The sequence below is a fragment of the Hippoglossus hippoglossus genome, chromosome 9, assembly GCF_009819705.1.
Source record: "Hippoglossus hippoglossus isolate fHipHip1 chromosome 9, fHipHip1.pri, whole genome shotgun sequence".
Taxonomy (NCBI): Eukaryota; Metazoa; Chordata; class Actinopteri; order Pleuronectiformes; family Pleuronectidae; genus Hippoglossus; species Hippoglossus hippoglossus.
In genome coordinates this window covers 11669394-11688770 of record NC_047159.1, presented here as the reverse complement: position 1 = coordinate 11688770, position 19377 = coordinate 11669394, and the positions used below count along the sequence as shown (strand labels likewise).

Below are 19377 nucleotides of genomic sequence, written 5' to 3'. Positions count from 1 at the left end.
TTTATGGGAAGACATGGCATTCATCAATATAAGAACACAGATGCCATCAGTTTAAGAACTCATCACGAATCTGACGTTGAGTTTTCTTAGGAAACTTCTTAAAAACTAATTTAGGAAATTCTTAAGAAGACATTGGTGAATGAGGGCCATTGTTCTTAAGTGCAGTTACAACCACCAGCTATCATCCATACTTCTCTTTAAATTTATGATTGTAGGCTTCGTTTAAATCCCTCTTTTCTTTCCTGACCTGTCTGTAAAAGCAAATTGTACCCGTGAATAAAAAGTGGTGTCCCCCAGTTCATAGCGTGTTTTTTTGTTATCTCTCTCAAGTATATTTGAATGTCAAATGTGACAGTTCAACTACTCTCGAGTTCTGGTCAAACTTTAACTTTGTAAAGTGCGTTGTGTCAAGTCACATCACAGAAGAAAAAAAGCACAAAGCCCCACAGTTGTATCTATGAGCATGGATAGAAAAACTGAGAATTGCATATTACTTTCTTTATGCATGGGAATCTAACACTGCTATTAATTACTCACCTAAATAGAAATTCTATATTTATGCATCAGGCTTGTAGTAATTATTTGTGTCCTTGAGCACTGCACCGTAGATATTGTGATTACCACTACCGACGGTTCAGGGTGACTGTTGTAAAGCTATATTATAACCCATTTAAAATTCTTAAACAACGAGGACTTCCATGAAAGATTAATACAAAACTTAGATTTAATTTTGTTCTTGAGATGTGAGAGCTGCAGATCTTCTGTCCTGTGGGGTCAGCGCTGGATTGAGGTGGTCTGGAAAGTGAAATATTGATTTCTAATTGATTTCATTTCTTGCCCTGTTTTTTCAAGTCGACATTTGAATGCGCGCAGGATGATTTTCAACTTCACTTTGCACTCGTGAGATCATGAATGTTGTCAATGATTTCTTTCCTGCAAATTGTCCAGTATTCACAGGAGACTGGTGCTGGGTGGTTTTTATAGGATTTAATGATATGCATCCATTGTCATTTCAGCATTATTTTCAAGCCATAACAAAACTGTTCAGGAGGCAGCTTATAAAAAAATCCCATTGGCCAGTACCTCATTGTGTCTGACACAAACACATCCCACACACACACAAACACAAACAGACTTTCACAGATGTGGATATACAAACACTCCTTTGCAGTATCTCACTCATTCACACACACACTGTTCAGACATGGGCTGGATCGGGGCCATTGCACACTTGTTCAGGTACGGCTGATGAACAGAGACGTCATCGGGTGATGAAGAGCAGCATCAGATTATCTTGACGACAGGGAAATACTTATGAGCCGAGAAGTCAAATTCAGGGAGCACCTGGGAACAGAGAAATGTGTTTTCATTCAGACAGTGTCTTAACAATATGTAACAATCCCCGGTAATTAAACACCACTATAGACACATAACTCCTTTTTAAAATATAAAGCCATCAATTCAGAATTCAAACCTTTTTTACCACTTTGTGTGGCAACTAATTTGTATTGACTGTAACCATGGAAGTGAATAATAGTAATCCAGTGAATGTGTGTCATGTGTTACCTTTGTCTCCTTCTTATGTCCTCCAGCCAGCAGCTTCATAACCACTATGTTGGGTTTGGCCACCTTCAGTATACGGTTCACCTGTTATTGTTCATTAAAAGCTGGTTACTGACAACGTAGAATGTAAGAAGTAACTTCATGCAGACAACGGTTGGTACAATACAGCAGAAAACATACTGTGACCCCATAAAACATGAGGAAATCTATTAAGGAATAGATTAACAACTTAATTTGTTCTGAGGAATTTCAAAACACCAAACAGCATTTCTTTTATGATAGTCTCATTTACTGACCTCTGGATCTGGGATGGGCACATTTTCTAGGATGAGCTTGGCCTGTTGAAAATGTTTGCTGGCGGCCAGGTAGAGGTCAGCCGGGCCTGGCGGAGGATTATATTTCTTCAGATCGGACATTTCCTGGAGCGGTCAAGGGCGGGAACAAAGTCAGAAAGAAAAGTCTAACAGAGTATGGATGGGAGGGTACGAAGAACAATGATGAAATAAAAGCAAGGGATGGAAAAAGTACCTTAAACTGGATGTAGTGCACAGGTGGGGGGGTGACCACACTGTTGAACGGGGCGAAGCGATGCTCGTAGCGAACCTGCTCGCTGTCGAGCTCAAACTGAGGCTTAGGCACCTTTCCGTCCATATCCAAAGCTACCATTGTCTGGAGAGAGAGAGAGAGAGAGACAGAGGCAGAGAAAGGACAGATTACATCTCTGTGGGACATCTCAAAGGGGAGTGAGGAGGGATCATTAATCCATGCCTTACCTTGTACATGCCAGCACACATGTTCTGGTATGCTTGACTCATGGTGATCTCCTTGCTGAGAGGGCGAACTGCAAAGTTATCCCAAATATATCAGTATCTGCGCTTACACCAACAGGAAGAAACCAATTTGACATAGAATGGGAGGATGATGCAATGACGTGTACTTTTCTTCTTCTTCTTGGTCTTTTTGCTGCTGCGTCCTTTCAGTTGCTCCTCCATAATCCGCTCCTCTGCCATCTGAGAGGAGTCGGCTCTGCTCAGAGTGGACATCAGCCACGCGTAGAGGAACTCTGACAGGTACCTACGGTCAAAGAAAAGCATATTCACAGATTAACAAAATACTCATGTGTATGATGTTGAGAGAAGATTTAGGCTTCATCCATACTACTACGTTTTCTTTTGAAAATGGCATTTTCTATAAAACTAAAACCAACTCTGTCCACATGCTCGTCAGGGGGTCATGTGATAAGAGCCTGATGAATCAGCCAAGGCTATGTTGTGGCTGAAAAGACTCAATCAGCTAGCGGTTGCCAATGTCTTCATCGTCATTTCCAAATATCTTAACATTGTTTCTTCCCCTCCAGGCTGAAACACAGCGCCAGAATTTTCAAACTAAAACTGGGACAGCAGCATTTCCAAACTTCTCAGTTTGCAGCTCTAAAACTCCAGAGTAGTGTGGACGCCAGGCGTATCCGTAGCAGAGTTGATGCATTTTCAAATGAAAATGTTGTAGTATGGATGTAGCCTTAGTGCGTCCCAACTATGGTCATTCAGCAAAAAGAATTGTGTGTGCTCCTACCAGTAGATGTAGTAGTACTCATGCATGCTGTAAAGCTCCAGTTCAAAGCCACTCAGCAGGTACTGGATCATGATCCTCAGGTTGTGGTAGAGGATCCAGGTGCCAAGACAGGCGAGATGCTGTCGCTGAGGCTCAAGTTTCATCAACAGGCCATGCAGCGCCGCGTCCACCTTCTCTGCCTGTAAAGCACAGAGGAAGACTTTAGTAGCTGGTTTTAAAATGATAAAATCCATGTCCCTGAAATGAATGAATGAAATCATAGGTTTAAGGTGCAACAGGTGAATTATTGTGGACCTAAAAGTTTCCTATCCAAATCTAGGATTAACTTGTGTGGCACAAAAAGTGAAAACAGTGTCGTGTTCAACTGTATGAAAGGAAAAGTGAAGAAACAGCTGTAGTTCACCTCGTCCTGCAGCGTGGCAAACTCTTCAAGAATGTGACCCAGCTTGTCTCTCTGCCGAGCTCGGTTGTGTCCGTGGATCTGGATCAGGCTGCAGAATGGCTACAGGGAGAATTGATAACATACTTACACACATAAGTAAACACAGTTTCTTCTACTTGCCTATACATAGGGAATGTTAATGGTAGAGTAGCCTACACTTTCAGAGCTGATAATCCAATCCTCTTATTACAGTACAACTGAAAATGTCCCATTGTCCTTTCATTTGAGTAGATAGCACAGATCTTATCGAACTCTTTCATGAAAGCAATTCTAAACTACAAACTATTATCGTTTATTAAACTTCTGAAAACAGCCCAAAACGTGTACAGAGCAACTGAGATATCAAAATGTATTTAACTGCAGCAGATGTGCAGACCCTATGGATAGGAACAGTAAAGGGGACGTACTCTGGAGCAGTGTGTAACAAAAGAGTCGATGTAGTCCTTAGCCTGGTGGTTGTTAAACAGACAACACCTGGGGAGACACACACACAAAAAGCTCAAGACACAGTCAACAGACAAGATTTAAAAACAATGACCGAGATAAACCACTGACGTGAACAACCTGAAGTGATTCACAGGGTTTTTATCCAATGACCCACTTACTTGTAGGAGAGGACAGGAGGGCTGACGAAGTACCTCAGAGCATCTTTAATCATGTCCTGCATCAGGTGGGTGCCGAACACTTTCTTATTATCTATCAGGAACGTTGTCTGGATATGCAGGAAAAAAATCTGTTTGATTTTCATATACTGGGTTTTAAATTAACATCTCGTTTTATAATACAGTTTGAAACACGGTTGAAATGATTTTATTACTTGCTGCATATATGTATAGGAGCAACAACAACATGTAACACATTTCAAAGGGTTTCTCTCGGATCAGAGAGCAAATATAGCAACAACTCTGACGAATGGATTAGAACAACAATCGTTCACTCACTTGAAGTAGTGATCTGGAGAGCACACATGGAGACTGCTCACTGAACTCACAGAAGAAGTCCTGGTGAAGCCACAAACACAATATTCAGGTTAACAACGGCGTGTCTTAATCTTTTGTATTTTTTTAATATGGCTAAGAAATATTTGTGTCTATGTTTACCAGTATGCCATGTAGGTTGGTGGTGTTGATCACGTCGCAGACAGTCTTGATACGTTCTATAAGTTTGCTGAAGTAAGCGACCATGTCCTCCCTCTTAATAATCTTGGCGTAGCGAGGAAACGTGGGAGGCAGCAGTCTCTGGTTGACCAGGGGCTCAAAGCCCATCATGATGGGGTGGTCTGCAGCAGGCACAGAAAGAAACACACAAAGGTTAATTAAGGTCACATTTCATAACTATTAAGTAATCTGGTCTAAGAGACTCAACTAAATGGAGTCGAGTAGAACAAGAGAAAAATGAACCCAAACTTTTAACAGACTTTTTGGTGTGTAGAAGTCTCTTGAGGTAGAGGACATACATTATCTAGCATCAAGTGGACACTATATTGTACCGGTCTCAGTTGCCATGACAACCTATTGACTAGACTTCGGGAGAGCAAGAATATGTATAATATGTGCACATTTTCATTAATGATTTATCTTTCGTTTAATTTTTTTATTTTCCAAACTGAGATCCTACGCATATGTATGCATGTGTGTGTATGTGTTACCTCCTTTAGTGGTGTCATTCTGTGACTGGATACCGTGCTGAATACTGGAATGAATGGCTGATAAGAGGTCAGCTGCTTGGACCACAAGCTTCTGGGCCTCACCCACTGAGCTGGTCTGATAAAGATTCAAACACAAACAAATACTTACAAAGAAAAAATATTCACATTTCTGTAAGTAAACAATACACTTTTATGCAAGGCGCTTCAATGCTAAGTATCAGACAGAAACAGATGTCAGACACTTATTCGGTCACTGTCTTGTTTTTGTGTGCATTACCTCTTTTTTGGTGAAGGCAATCAGTGCAGTCAGTAGAAGGCGTGTGAACTTGATCCTATTGAAAAGTGCCAAGTACTGCTGATGCTGAAAAAAAAACATGGACTAACATTAAACAGGCATATAAACATATACAGTTATTATAACTATATAACACAGCCTCGTTTTTGGACTGATTGTTTTTCTTGTTTGCTTTATTTTTGTTTCTAAAATAAAACAGATGGAAATTCCCAAGTAGAGTCTCTAAAGGTCACCTCAGGCCCACACGCTGATTGATGGAAGATGGGAAAAAAGTTATAATAAACAGAGACAGAGAAGAAGGCGTTGTCTTGTGGGGATCCAGTACAAGGCTGTGACAGAGCAGTGACTCTGTCTGATTTACTACTCACATCCTATTAATTTTATCATGAAATTGCAGTGTTTAGCTTTTGGATGCTCTAAATGCTTCTCCATAAACATGACTTCAACATAAAAACAAATATGTAAAAAAAAAAACTCCACACATAGAAGAATGAAGCCACACCTCCAGCTCAACCTCTGGGTCCCGCTGCTCACCCTGTCGAATGCGCGTGCTCTGAGGGAGAAGAAGATAAACAAGGAACGATATTCAGAAAAGCATTTGTATTTGTAGAAGTTCATTGAAATGACAAAGAGAGAGTAAATACCTTAACTTTTCTCTGTAACTCATCCTCCACATCTTTCAGCATACCTGGTAAAATGAACACATGCGAGAAAGATGACATCAACTACTGTATCTTTGTTCTTATGAATGAACTGTATTCATCTGTAATGGCATCAAATGTCTACAGCATACATGAACCTGTGGACTTTGTTACAATGCAGTACTTGTACCTGTCACCCGCAGGTCTGTAACATTATTGGCCATCTTGAAGCCATAAGTCATGGCCTGGAAATCCTCCTGTAGAAAAGAGTGAGACAATCAGATATTGAACTTTTCAATATCTAAGTTCCAAGACAATGACCTTTTACCATAGTAATGATTTTTTTTCATAAATACCAGTGGAAAGAAACACATAATATTAAATTGAATTACCTGATCCAAAGAGAATATAAAGAGACACCTAGCCTATAGCCTAATTATAGCCACAGACATTTGCAAATAAAATTAAGCCTTCCAGTGCAGTGTCACTCATGCACAGGCACAGTTAAATACTGTAGAAAGGTGCTTACCTCCTCGAACACAGCAGCCTTGTTGACTTTCTCTCGGGCAATGTCACACACCTTCAGGATGCCCAGGGCAAAGGATTTGAGTGCTGGCTCCTCGATGAGGTCCGGGTTATGGACGTAAAGACACGTGAACACAGTCTGTGCCAGGGAGTGACCCTCCAGCCATGTGATCTAAGTATAAACATGTTTAAGTAGACTCATCAACAAGGACCTCCCACAGTGGTGCATGTGTCTGTAGAAGAGAGCTACTACAACACAAATCACCCTCTTAATGGTTTCATCCAAACACAAACCTCTAGCATTATATATTATGCACAAAAAAACACTGACTGCATGTTGATGAATTCCCAACAGATTGGCAAAAACAAAGGCTCTCATTGTTTACGAAAGTGAGACTCACCAAACAACAGAAAGATGTGTCGATGATCCCAATGAGTTCAGGAAGACGGAGGTCTTTAACCTTGATGACACCTTCCTAAAATCAAGAGAATAAAACAACAGCAATGTTGATTTAACTATTTACTGTGACAAATCAGGCCTTTTGTGCTGATTCCTGGCAATGAATTGGTTTACATTGGACAGTGGCACGGTACCTTGATAGCTTGTTCAAAGTTGAGAACTTTCCTGTTGACCTGGTTTCCAATCATTCCTGCATCCATCTTAGGATCCATCATCTCTATGGCTGACATAGCCTCAAAAAGGCCAAACCTGCCACCACAGAAGAGAGATTAGTCTATTTTTTAATGTCTACATCTTAGATTCTGAACAGTAGTAACAATACTAATTATAATACTGACAGCTGCTGCAGACATTAATATAGTTATACATGAAACACTATGTTGACCAGTGGTTTTAAAACTTTTTTCTGGCATGCTTCCCTTCATTAGCCGTAAAAAAAAACTCAATAATAAAACGAGCATGTTGGCATGACATAAACTCTTGATTGTTTTCCATATTACATTAAACATTATCATTAAACTTGGTTTCATTCCATATTTTTCCCTTGGGTTAGGGTTAGGGTTCCAGCCGCACCTACCAACAGTGACTCTATGTCCCAAGTTTGAGAACCACTGACTTTCTCCACTGAAATATATTATATGAACTCTAATTTGTTTATTAGAGGACAAGCAAAATGACTAACTTCAGCTCGGGGGAAGTGATTTTTTTTCAGTGAAGTAGCAGTTTACTCACAGTTTGTCATGAAGCAACTCCCCAAGGTTCAACTCTGGATAAATAAAGGATGAGGACAAGGTCAGAGGAGAGGAAGAAGACGTTATTCCCTTTGATACATGTAACTTTACACTTGTTACTCACGTGCGCGCGCGCGCACACGCACGCACGCACGCACACGCACACACACACACACACACACACACACACACACACACACATACTTTACCTTTGCATGAACCCTTGAATTCATGTGTAATATCAACCCAGTTGGCATTGTTTCTCATCTTTTCTGGGATGCCTAACCCCCAGCCAGCATCATCATCCTCAACTGATGACTTCATCACCATGGTGACTAATAAAGACAGAGAGAACCAAGACAAAGTGTTCACAATATTACAAAACATTAGCAATTACAACGTCATGATTCATCAGGAAATATACATTAACGTACACACAATAATTTACTACTTCTCTTCAGTTCTTCCACAAGACATACGACTAGTTACTCAACTTTCTGTTGAGTCATCAAGCATTAAACTGGCAACAGAACTGGCACAGGCAGCTCACATGTTAGTGTGCCTACACGGAGCAGACACAAAAGTTATAATATTTTCAAACTAGCTGGATATAATGAACAATTCTTACAGGAATTACAGCTTCTCATTTCCCAGCAGTATACTCTTGAATCAGCCATGCAACGTTTAGCTATATTTTACGCTGATAAATAAGAACAAACCTACATGGTTTATCATTTACATTACACTTCATTTAGCTGACGCTTTTATCCAAAGCGACTTAGAATAAGTGCATTCAACCGCGAGGGGACAAACCCAGAACAACAAGAATCAAGAAAGTACAATTTTCTTCAAGAAAGCATCCAGCCCAGTTATCTCGGTACTGGACCTACATGTTTCTGTATGTATAAACTTCTTTTCACATGTTAATACTTCACAATAGTAGACTTGACACGCGTAACATCATCATGCTCTGTTAACACACTTGAGAAGTTAGAGCCTAAAAAGGTGAACATTTCACAACTGAGCATCCTGCACAGTCTCAGCCTCTGAGTGATAACTCATTTATAAAGGTATATTTACAGTGTAGTGTTTATAGCACATCTATCTCCCCTCCCCAAATGCCTTTTAGCTTATATTTGACAACTGAGCTGGGAGGTAACACACTGACTGAAATCGACATGACCTGATCACATGCGAGCAAAATAAAGATCACAGGTTAAAATTCGAATGAATCATTAGCATTAGTATCTGTATCTGAGATAAAAAACCAAGCTAAATGTCCAACAAACACACAACCGAACCAGTCTGTATTTTAACTGCCTCCTACTTTCACTCACACCAATATAGCCAGGTAACCTACATACAATACACAATTTAAAAAACAGCCAAGACATGTTAGCTAGCTACCATCAATTAGCCTGCTAACAAGCTAATGCTGCTCATACTGTACATTTCCTGTCAACAAACCCTGAATATCACCAGTTTAACACGTTGTTCAATTGAACAAGGTGCACACAAAACTAACGGTGTTATAAGAAAGTCACAATTCGTTGTGAATTGGCACGTACCTCAATATCTTGTATTATTTTGTGTAGCTAATCAAGACCTTCATCGAGAACTGTGAGAACCGGCGCATAGCTTTGACGTCAGAAGCCGCTGTCAGGTCAACACGGGAAATGTAGTCCTAGTGTGACAAGAAGGAGCTCAAGCCTCCTAATGGGGCGGTTATAGCGTGAAACCAGCGCAACGGAGCTGTACAACTGCGTTAAAGATGCATTTTGGTGAACTTTACGGCGCCAGTTGCTCTTTCTGGAGCATCTCCACCCTCGTCCTGTCTGCACATTAAACACACACACACACACAGCAGGGGGGGGGAGGGGGTGTCGCGATATCCCCCGACAGCCCCTCTGACAGTCGGGGGCTGGTGTCATCACAACATCGCCAGGGCGTTCCAGCTCCAGCCTCAGCCTCAGCAGCAGCGGCAGCAGCAGCCCCGTTATCTCGGCACTGGAGCACCCGGACCGGGACAACACTTCCTCTCCGTGCAGGTTCGTACAACCCCCGTCATTGCCAATGCGACACCCGCGCACAGCTTCAGCTAACACCGCCTGTGCGCTCTTCATTTACTGCGACCACATTCAGCTGCTAGCTAACCCGCAGGAAGGCGGCCGTGTCGATGAGCGACTCCCCCCCAGCAGGTGCAGCCCCAAGCTAGGTTTAACATCGGGATGAGCAGCACAGCCTGGTGGTTTATCTCGCTAAACAATGGGCAGGTGACAGCCTCTACTCACCCGCATCTCCCCGCAGGTTGGTGTCATGGCAGAAGCCTGGTTAAAGGTTTAGTGTGTAGGATCTAGTGGTGAGGTTGCATGTTGCAGCTGAGCACCCCTCATTGCCCCCTCATCTCCCCCTCACCTTCAAAACATGACAGAGAAACCATGGTAGCCTCCAGTTGTCATACAAACTCAAAAGGTGTTTAGTTTGTCCAGTTGGGGCTACTGTACACAACATGGCGGCCTGCATAGAGAGGACCTGCTCCAGATGTAAATAAAAAGTATTTAAATATATAGGGTCCATTCTAGGGTGAGGAAACAATAATTCGTACAATTTAGATGATCACACAATAGTAAAGACATCACTAAGATTATTTTATATCCAATTTCTGCCAATATTTATAGTATAATTTCTGTGTTTAGTTTGTCCAGTTATGGCTACTGTAAACAACAATGGCGGCCTCCATAGAGAGGCCCCGCTCCTGATTTAAATATAAAGTATTTAAATATCAAGGGGCCCCATTCTTGAGTGAAGAAAACAACAATTTGTACAATTTAGATGAAACACATATCCAATTTCTGCCAATAGATCCCTTTCACCTTAATCTTACACACTGAACCTTTCCTTGTTTAGTTTGTGGAGTCATGTTTGTCCAGCACAGGCAGCCCTGTAGGGTCGTTATCATGGGGGGCAGGCTGCCATCTGTCTGGTGTAAGCTAGCCGTCACACCCCGACAGCTTTACCATCAGTTTGGCTAGCGTATAGAAACATGCATGATCTTCCTCTGTAAGTGTGACCTCAGCCCCCGTACTTGTCTGGTAAGAAAAGGGGTGATGGGCTTGTGCAAGGTTTGGAAAAGCCTGACTAAGGAGATATGGTGAGCCCTCTTAGTTTACAGCTTGTTTTAAACTGAAGAGGACACCAACACCTTTCTGTTTCATGGCGGTGTTTCTGTAATGTTTAGTGTGTCGTCGGGATTTTAAGCACAATATAACCTTGTGACACCAGTCCAATGACACAATCAATCTGCCACTAGTGATTTACAGCCTCACATTTTACAAAAAGCTCTGTTTATGACTCATCTCAACCCATTAATGCTTCTGTATTCACTGTCTGACCTCATTTAAAACCCTGTGAAAATCCAATACACTCAATTGTGGCTTGTAGTCAGTTGCTACATATGTTTGCTGAATGATACTGTAGTTTACTTTACCTCCCTGAACACAGAGTAATTCTTTTTATAACCTTGTGTTCAGATTAGCTCGTCCATAGTTCTTTCGTGTGACGACACCTGAGATCTGCAGCATGTAGGACAGATGCTTTTTGTTGTGTAATATCAGTCAGCAGAAACTATGTGTGTGTGTGCTCCATAGTTGTGCTGTTGTGATACAGTCAAGATGAGGCAGCTGCAGGCTACGGCAGCTGCAGGTACACCCAGCACAGGTCACTAGTTTATTACAGGGCTACTGCAAATGCACAGATCAAGACATTCACACCTTCAGTTACTTTAGATATCATCTGATTCATTTTAAACATGTAATGTTTGTTCATTTTTGTAAGTGAGGTCTTTATTTTCTTTCTCTTGCAGACGTCATGAATTGTTGAGTTGGTCAAAATGAACAAACCTAAAATGGCCACAGAAAAAGGGTGAGTTCCTTTGCTGTTCCCAGAACAGTCAGATGCAATTTCACATGTGCACACAAACACACGCATGCAGCCCGGCATATTGCGTGCATGTGCTCCTGAGTGAAACCTGCTCTGTCACAACCATCTGTTCACACAATGCTCACTCTCCCTTTTTGTCGATACTTACCTTCACCCTCCCTGCGGTCACTCTGCTCTTGTACTGTTTTAACTTCAGTTGCACCTGCGTTTTCTTTCTCCGATGGTTATCGTGTTGTCACAATGTGTGTGTGGAAAAGAGAGAAAGTGTGTGTGTGTGTGCATGCACGTGTTTGAGTGAGAGTGCAGGAGTGTGGAGATAACTAGGTGTCCTCACTGGAACCACCCGTATGTTTTTGTCATGACTAAAAATAACAGCACCCATATTTAATTCAGAATTTACGCTCAGCAAAACCTTTTCATGTATCTACCCTGAATCTGTGTTCGTGTGGGTATTATGCAATCTTTTTATATTGGCTGCACATCTCCCTTGTTATGTTTTCCTTTCCTCATTCTTGCATCACTTTGTACATCATTCTTTCTATTTTTCTAGTTTTTTCTTCTTCTGTCTCTGCACACACACACACACTCTCTTTTCCTTCGTCTCTCTCAGTCTCTCTCTCTCTCTCACTCTGTCTTTATAAGGACATACGAAAAACCCAGCTCCACTGGGTTCAATCCCAGTTTTGATTCTCTCTCCCTTATTTGCTGTTGCTGTACCAACTACTGACCTCTAACCTTGTGTTTCCATCTGAGCACCACTGAGCTAAGACAGGAGAATTGGTCAGTATTTCAGAAATAGTGAAGCACAAGGATACGGCCTCAACACAGCTTCACTTGAACAGACTTCTTTAAGTCATACTCAGACTACTTGTTAACATGTATTATCAATTTATAATTGTTTTTACCTTTACACTATATTACAAAAAAGTATATTTGTCTATGACTATTTATAAAGATGGACGACATGATTGCTCCCTTAAAAGTGAAGTCTTGATTGCCACCTGTTGCCCATAAACCCTGCCTCCTCCATGTTAGTGGAAGAGACATGGACCAATCTATAACATCAAAGTACATGTCAATTCATTCCTCCACAAAGAGGTTTTTTTAAATTGCAGGGAGTCGTTATCACACTGATGTTTGTCCAATTGCTAATTTTCCTGTATGTATGGTTTTGATTATTGATGTTATATAAAAATGGGGTGAAATGTCATGACTGACAGTTGAGACTGACTCACAATTGGTCAAGTGCATGCATCTGCGGGACCTCACTACTTCACCCTTCAATGCGCAAGATGGCAGCGTTCATATGCAGGATATTTTGGCTTCAGTTCTGGATGGTGGGACGAAGTGGAGACGCATTGTCTATCTTTATTTACAGTCTGTGCTGTGAACATATGAGAGCGTTTGCACATATGAGGTGCTGCTTAATCAGAGACATGGAACAGGAAATCATGATGTTTTTCTTGTAGCACATGTATTATAGCATCCACTCTGTGTTTGTGAATATTGCATCATGACTCATTATGCTGTGTGTGTTGCTTACGCTGATCTCTGATCTTTCCAGATGGGCTTGAATATGCAGTGTTTTTGTTTTTTTTCTCACTACAGGAGCACATTAATAAAGGAAGCTATTCATTCTTTCTAAAGGTAAAACCATGTGTGTATTTCCAGTGTTCCCAGTAACTCCAGGGTACTGATGCTTCTGGGCCAGCTGGAGAGGATGAGTGGAGAGGCCATGTTGAAGGATGTCGAAACAGCTCGACAGGTCACCGCAAAGATACTTCATCTCATACAGACGCAGGGTGAGAAAGAGCATGCGCACACACACACACACACACAAACACACAAACGCTTTAGTGTAATAATGTAAAAATTGAGTACCACAGCATATTTGCTGCTGTAGTGAAGTACGCCATACGCCTCAAATTGCATTGTTGGCAGTGGTTCAGGTCTGTTATGCTCTAGGATTATCGCACCCTCATTAACATTTCTTGAAATAGCAGTAGGCCTTTTTTCACAGCAGCTATTTTGACATGTCATAGTAGGAAAAGCACAGGCGTTACTCACAACATTGACGATGGCTCAAGTTTCCAATTGAGACGTGACAGTGTAACAGTGAGCCAGCATGAAAAATACCAATACCCTGAGACTGAAGCTGCTCAATGGAATTCGTATCCCATTGTGTTGTTTACACATGTGATTTTCGACCGTGACAAAGTCAAAATGTGTGCCGTGGAAAAGGCTCTTTAACAAAATAATAAGGTGAGTTCAAGTGTAAAGTAATGAAACTTTGTGATTGTTATATATGAAATTTACTTTCGAATAAAACAACAGAACAAACATTCTTCTTGTAAAATCGTCTTCATGGATCCATTACCCACAATGCAACTCAACCACATTTAGTGAGTGAGTTAATTTATTCTTAATTAATCTCAAAGGAAGCAGTGGACAGTTCAGTAAGAGATTCAGGTTTGTTATTTCATTACATTTCACTTCTTTCTAACGTCATCCACTGATATCTATTTAATGAGATCGTGTAAGGATAGCCAATGGATGGGTGGATGCTGTCCTCCAACACCAGGAAACTGACTGGATGGACTTCCCCTTTTATGATTTCCTATTTCAAAGCCTCAGCTTGTCGTGTTGAGTTGATTTTATTCATTACAAAACACGTTCAGTGACAATGTTGTGTAACTATAGGTGGTTAAGTGCAGCAGTGGTTCCCGTGATGGTTCCCGTGATTGCTCTTTGAGGGGAGATCAGAGCAGCAGCAGAAGAGGGAGGCATTGTTCGGTATCACTATTTATAACAGACTGAAACACAAATGTAGTCACACATTCAGTTTTCAACAGGAGCAGGGATGAATTGCAATCTCTGATGCAGGCGTTATTTCTCTACTGCTTTAAGAATTGGTGAATTGATTTGTCAAACAAAAATTACTTATTATTTTTTATGTCATTTATCAAGTAAAATATCAAACATACTCCTGTTACAACCTCTTAAATGTGTGCTTTTGCTGCTATTCTTTGATGTTTTACATTATAAATTCATTATATTTGTAATACATACATTTTTTCTCTGAGTGTATGAAAGCACACACATCCAAACTCCAAAGATGAGCTTTAGGTGCTGGACAGAAGCAACAAAAACAAGATGACAAGAAATGTCCCCAAACCAGTTTAAGCTCCCACAAGCTTTTTTTTTTCAGGTAACATTTTTGGCACAGGGTCAGGCTGAGGGATTGTGGGGATATTCAGGAAGAAGGACCTGTGCCCGAAATGTTCCCTGGGAGGTAATTAAGTTTGTGGGAGCTTCAACTGTTTTTTTTACCACCTTGGGGCATTCAATAGATGGAATTATTAATCAGGTAATTAAACAAACAACAAATATCAACAGATCAGTTGAAAACAAAAATAGCTTCTTGCTTGCCCTCATTTATTCAAGATCCAATCTGTGTTTTTTCTTTCATTCCCCCCCCCCATGTGGTTGCGAACCCACAAACCTTTTTTCAGTGTGGATTTTTTAATCACTTGAGTCATGTGGTAGAGGACTCACTACAGTGTGAATATGTGGTTGAATTCGGTTCAGTCAATGCATAGTATTTTGAGCCTTTTTGAGACTTTCTCTGAGCTTCTTTCCTCTCACTTTTCTTGAATACCATCTCTCCTCTTATCATAAAGTTTTGCTTCCTCCTTCTCTAAAGTGAACTTGTACGCAGAGGAAAGGCAATCTCTGTCCATGACCACGTCAATCATCGTATATCAGCTGTTCCTCTCATCTACGGTTTGGCTGACCGTCACACCCTGTATGCAGACTCAACATGAAATGTGGATAAGTCTGACGTCGGTTAGGGGAAGTGGGTGGGTGGGTGGGTGGGTGGGGGGGGTCTATGACCCTGTTCACAGTAACTATACACCCAAAGGACTTTGCTGTACTCTTGTCTCATGTTCTGAGTCTTAGGAGCTTAGTGGGAAGGAAAGAAATACCAAGAGAAAGAACAAGGATGATGGGAACAAACAAAAGTAAGGAGTAGTAAACAAACTTGTATATTTGATTGATTAAAAGGTGAAGACAAAAAAAATCACTCCACAGACCACAGGCGCCTTTGTTATAAATTAATCTCTTAGAGACAGTAGTTCTTTCTTTCTCCCTCATCTGCGGTCAGAAATCCAGTGTCTGTTTTCATTTGAGAGTTTGGCTGCTCCCCTTTTACCCCCAGTGCTGAGGAGGAAAAAAAGAGGACTGTCAAGAGAAAGAGGAGAGGTGTCTCGTGCTTTTGTTTGTTCTCCATAGGGGCAGTATGTGGTTTAGTTTTCTCGTAGCGTGCTAGGTTCACAGTGTCCTGCCCCCGATCTCAGTGTGTCTGTCCACAGTCAGACAGGTTTGTTGAGGAGTTTATTTCGAGCCTTAGAGGGATAGACAGATACCAGTGAAGTTTTTAAAGCGATTTACCTTATAAGGCACAGTATCAACGTCTTAAGTGGTAGATTCACAGTCGACGCGCACTGTAAACTTTTAGGGCTGCAGACGCAGTGAACCTGGAATTTGTGGAAACAGAAGCTTTGGTCAACTTTGAGACCTTTGTTATGAAATGGAGTACGGTCAATCTGTGGTCTCCCCAGACCCACAAGGTATGGTCCAGAATGAGCAAAATATACTCTTAGCATTTTAATTGTTTGAGGTGTGTTGCATTTAATCTTAGACCCTTAAAAATCTTTTTAAAATAATACAGTATTACCTATGATTTACCTACAATGGCAATTAATGTTGTTATACTTTATTTTAGGAGTGCCAGACTAAACTAAAACTAGAAAACAATATTTGATTCAAAAGACACCTGTCTGTGTCAAACATTTAACATTTTTCACTTTGGTTGGATTAGGATGGAAAGTGAGTGTATCTGCAGTACTTTTAGTGATCATCTGTTCCTGATTAATGACTCAAATCTCCAAAAAAAAAGACATAAATATGTACAGAGTAAAGTTAAAGGGCAACATCATCAAGTAATTGGCAGATCACAATTAGCTGGCATCATCTTTACTTTTAAATGAATCATAAACTTTAGAACACACATTTTTCCAAGTGAAATACAGTTTCAAAGTAAGACAAATTACAAATTGCAAAATTCAGTAAGTAAATTAAAGATGTAGCAAATAATTTTTAGGTTTGATCCTATGTTTGGTCCTATGTATAACCCAGTGCCGGTTTAGTCTTTGAAGATTAGTGTTGAAATGCCACTTTGTTTTGAAGAGCTTTAAAAAGTCTGGCATGACAGAAATGTTGTCAGAGGACGCCGCTCCCCTGGGCACCAGAGTGTGTGCATTTACATGCTCAGATATGCACATACTTGGGCAAGTGTGGGGAGATGGTGTGTGTATATGTCAGTTGTGCATGCATTTTAGTAACCGATCATGAATCATGAAAGCTGACTGCTTCATCTCCATTTTCCCCCTGCTGTTGGGATGCATTCCTTTTTAAGGAGAGCGAGCAACATACAGCCCATGAACTCCTCCAGTGTATAAACTCATCACCAAATGATATAATCTTCCAGATGGGAAACTTGAGATATGAACTGACCACATTTCTGTCATAACCTGCTGCCGTACAAGAAATCTGACAGCCCTCTTAATTATTTTTATTTTAAAATATTTTATTTAATCAGGCAGTCACATTGAGATCAAGATCTCTTTTCAGAGAGGCCTGAGAATAAGACCTCTGTCCTGGGTCACTTGACCTTAGTATAAATGTTAATATGAAAGCCTTATTATTTTATGTTTTTTAATCATATTTCTCAATAATCCTCAATCATCTTTTTTGTTCATTTCTAAAAGGTTAAATAACATCAGTATCTTTTCACCTCCTCCTCCTCCTCCTCCTCCTCGTCCTGTGTTTGTGATTGAAGAGTTTGCCTTTGTCTCAGGACTCCGTGTGGCCTCTTCAAAGAGGTCTGGAATCTCTCAGATCTTAAATTACAGGGCAAGCATGAGGCCGAAAGAGGTGAGGAGGTGAAGAAAGGAGAAAGAGAAGTTAGCTGAGTAAAAGTTTCTAAGATGACCTTTTAACCTACTTCATGCCTTGTTTTCTAAGAGGAGAATGTCCAAGCTTGTCTGCAGCAGTTCATATTTGACACAATCTAACACTGTGCTTTAAAGATTTGTTTTCTATTGTGAAATACAGCAGAACCTTTCTAACGTCCAGTGACCCTGGACTTGTGGTCTTGACACATAATTAAATGTAATAATATAATAATAATATAATTTCATGTACTTCATGTTACAGAGAAGAGCGGAAAAGAGGTGATGTCCAAAGGCTCCAGTGGCATGGAGGTCATCCTGTCTTCACTGGAGGTCAGCTCACTCATCAACACAACTTGACATGTGACTCTTGTGACATGACTCTTAAGACGACAAAACTATGCCTGGCATGTATGAACCATGTCTTAGGATTTTGAATATACTTATTATGTTATTGTCCAATAGCAATTGCAAAACATTAAACCGTCAGGCTTTGATTGAATTACTTATTGAATAATTACTTCTTTAAAAAGCATTTTAAAATAGTGCCCTTTTTATTCTTTGCAATGGTTTTAAATTATCTGAGTGTATCAATGATGATCTTCGTCGATGCCATCTTTAAAGTAGTGGAGGTTGTCAGCCTCTGACATTGCCAGCTGCAGCAAATTCTACAACTGGTGTCACATTGATCAGTGAGTCTGATTTAGGATCAGACTGCACCACTGGGATCAGTGACTTTCCTTTTCTCTAGAGGCAAAAAGAAGTTAATGTTCAAAATCCTGCAATTGACTCTATACGTATTTAACAAGTTTACTGTTTTTAACTTTGACAGAACTCCAGAGATGTCCAGACCACACTAAACATCCTGTACATTCTCAGTGAGCTGCTGACTGTGGGTGAGCTGAGTTTTGATGAGCTGATTTACTTGCTTTCTTTTCTATTTATTTCAGAGCGCACAAATATTTAGTAAATATATTCTAAAAATATAAATTTGCCAATAATAAATGGTGAATAGATGGTGATATATTTTGCTGGTTAGTTAATCAAGTCTACTGGCCAAGTGCTTCCATCTTGAATGAGGTTTTACCACGTTTTATTGGTTGTTTTTCATTGTAGGCAGAGCTCGCAGGGTGGGAGTGTTTGTGTCTAAAGGAGGAACAGGAATATTGTTCCAGATTCTGAACACTGCCAATAAAGAGTTGCCCCCCAGTGAGGAACTCATGCTGCAGCTTCACTCACTGCTGGCGAAGGTTGGCCCAAAAGGTAAGCTTGATGTAACCACAGAGCCCACCAACATACACACTGGATTACTAACTCATGTTTGTTTTCGTTGAGTTCGCTTTTGTCTTGTTTATCCTCATTTGACTTTGTTATATGGCCAAAGTTTCAGGTAATTTACATCAGGTTAAACATTCTCTGTGCTGTTGGAGATCCCCAGTGGAGTTTTCTTGTAGTCAAGTAAAACATCTGTTTCAGTAGTTCTTATCAAAATGTAGTTTTAGGAGTTTAACAAACATGTTCAGCAAATGTCCTTCTGCATAAAAAAC

General features: G+C 40.6%; 2 protein-coding genes across 7 annotated transcripts in view; one reads left to right on the top strand and one right to left on the bottom strand.

Annotated features, from left to right (window-relative positions):
• Positions 1 to 964: 964 nt before the first annotated feature.
• On the bottom strand, positions 965 to 10043 carry naa35 (N-alpha-acetyltransferase 35, NatC auxiliary subunit). Its single transcript, XM_034596348.1, has 23 exons — positions 9446 to 10043; positions 8087 to 8212; positions 7879 to 7912; positions 7281 to 7395; positions 7088 to 7162; positions 6691 to 6858; positions 6352 to 6418; positions 6165 to 6208; positions 6023 to 6073; positions 5503 to 5586; positions 5226 to 5340; positions 4678 to 4856; positions 4519 to 4578; positions 4183 to 4289; positions 3985 to 4051; positions 3539 to 3637; positions 3136 to 3314; positions 2501 to 2637; positions 2337 to 2404; positions 2092 to 2232; positions 1860 to 1982; positions 1567 to 1647; positions 965 to 1344 (listed from the first exon to the last, which is right to left on the bottom strand). The coding sequence occupies exons 2-23, from the start codon at positions 8205 to 8207 to the stop codon at positions 1285 to 1287; spliced, it is 2175 nt and encodes a 724-aa protein (XP_034452239.1). The 5' UTR covers positions 8208 to 8212; positions 9446 to 10043; the 3' UTR covers positions 965 to 1284.
• agtpbp1 (ATP/GTP binding protein 1) overlaps positions 9794 to 19377 on the top strand; it is a 27433-nt gene continuing 17849 nt past the window's right edge. For 3 of the 6 annotated variants that reach the window (XM_034596345.1, XM_034596343.1, XM_034596342.1), the window contains exons 1-6: positions 9799 to 9925; positions 11740 to 11798; positions 13488 to 13618; positions 18096 to 18163; positions 18663 to 18726; positions 18947 to 19093. In XM_034596345.1, coding sequence (XP_034452236.1) covers positions 11767 to 11798; positions 13488 to 13618; positions 18096 to 18163; positions 18663 to 18726; positions 18947 to 19093 — 442 coding nt within the window. In that variant the 5' untranslated portion in view covers positions 9799 to 9925; positions 11740 to 11766. Of the gene's footprint in view, positions 9926 to 11739; positions 11799 to 13487; positions 13619 to 15718; positions 16448 to 18095; positions 18164 to 18662; positions 18727 to 18946; positions 19094 to 19377 lie in introns of those variants that run through there. The other 3 variants (XM_034596344.1, XM_034596346.1, XM_034596347.1) reach the window with 3 other exon arrangements.

Bases quoted from the DNA above. Each gene is read 5' to 3' on its own strand.
- naa35 (XM_034596348.1), bottom strand. From the start codon at position 8,207: ATGGTGATGAAGTCATCAGTTGAGGATGATGATGCTGGCTGGGGGTTA. The intron at 5,341-5,502 runs GTAATGCACACA...AATCTTTATCAG, and splicing joins TTGCCTTCACCAAAAAAGAG to ACCAGCTCAGTGGGTGAGGC. The intron at 3,315-3,538 runs GTGAACTACAGC...TGTGCTTTACAG, and splicing joins TTGCCACGCTGCAGGACGAG to GCAGAGAAGGTGGACGCGGC.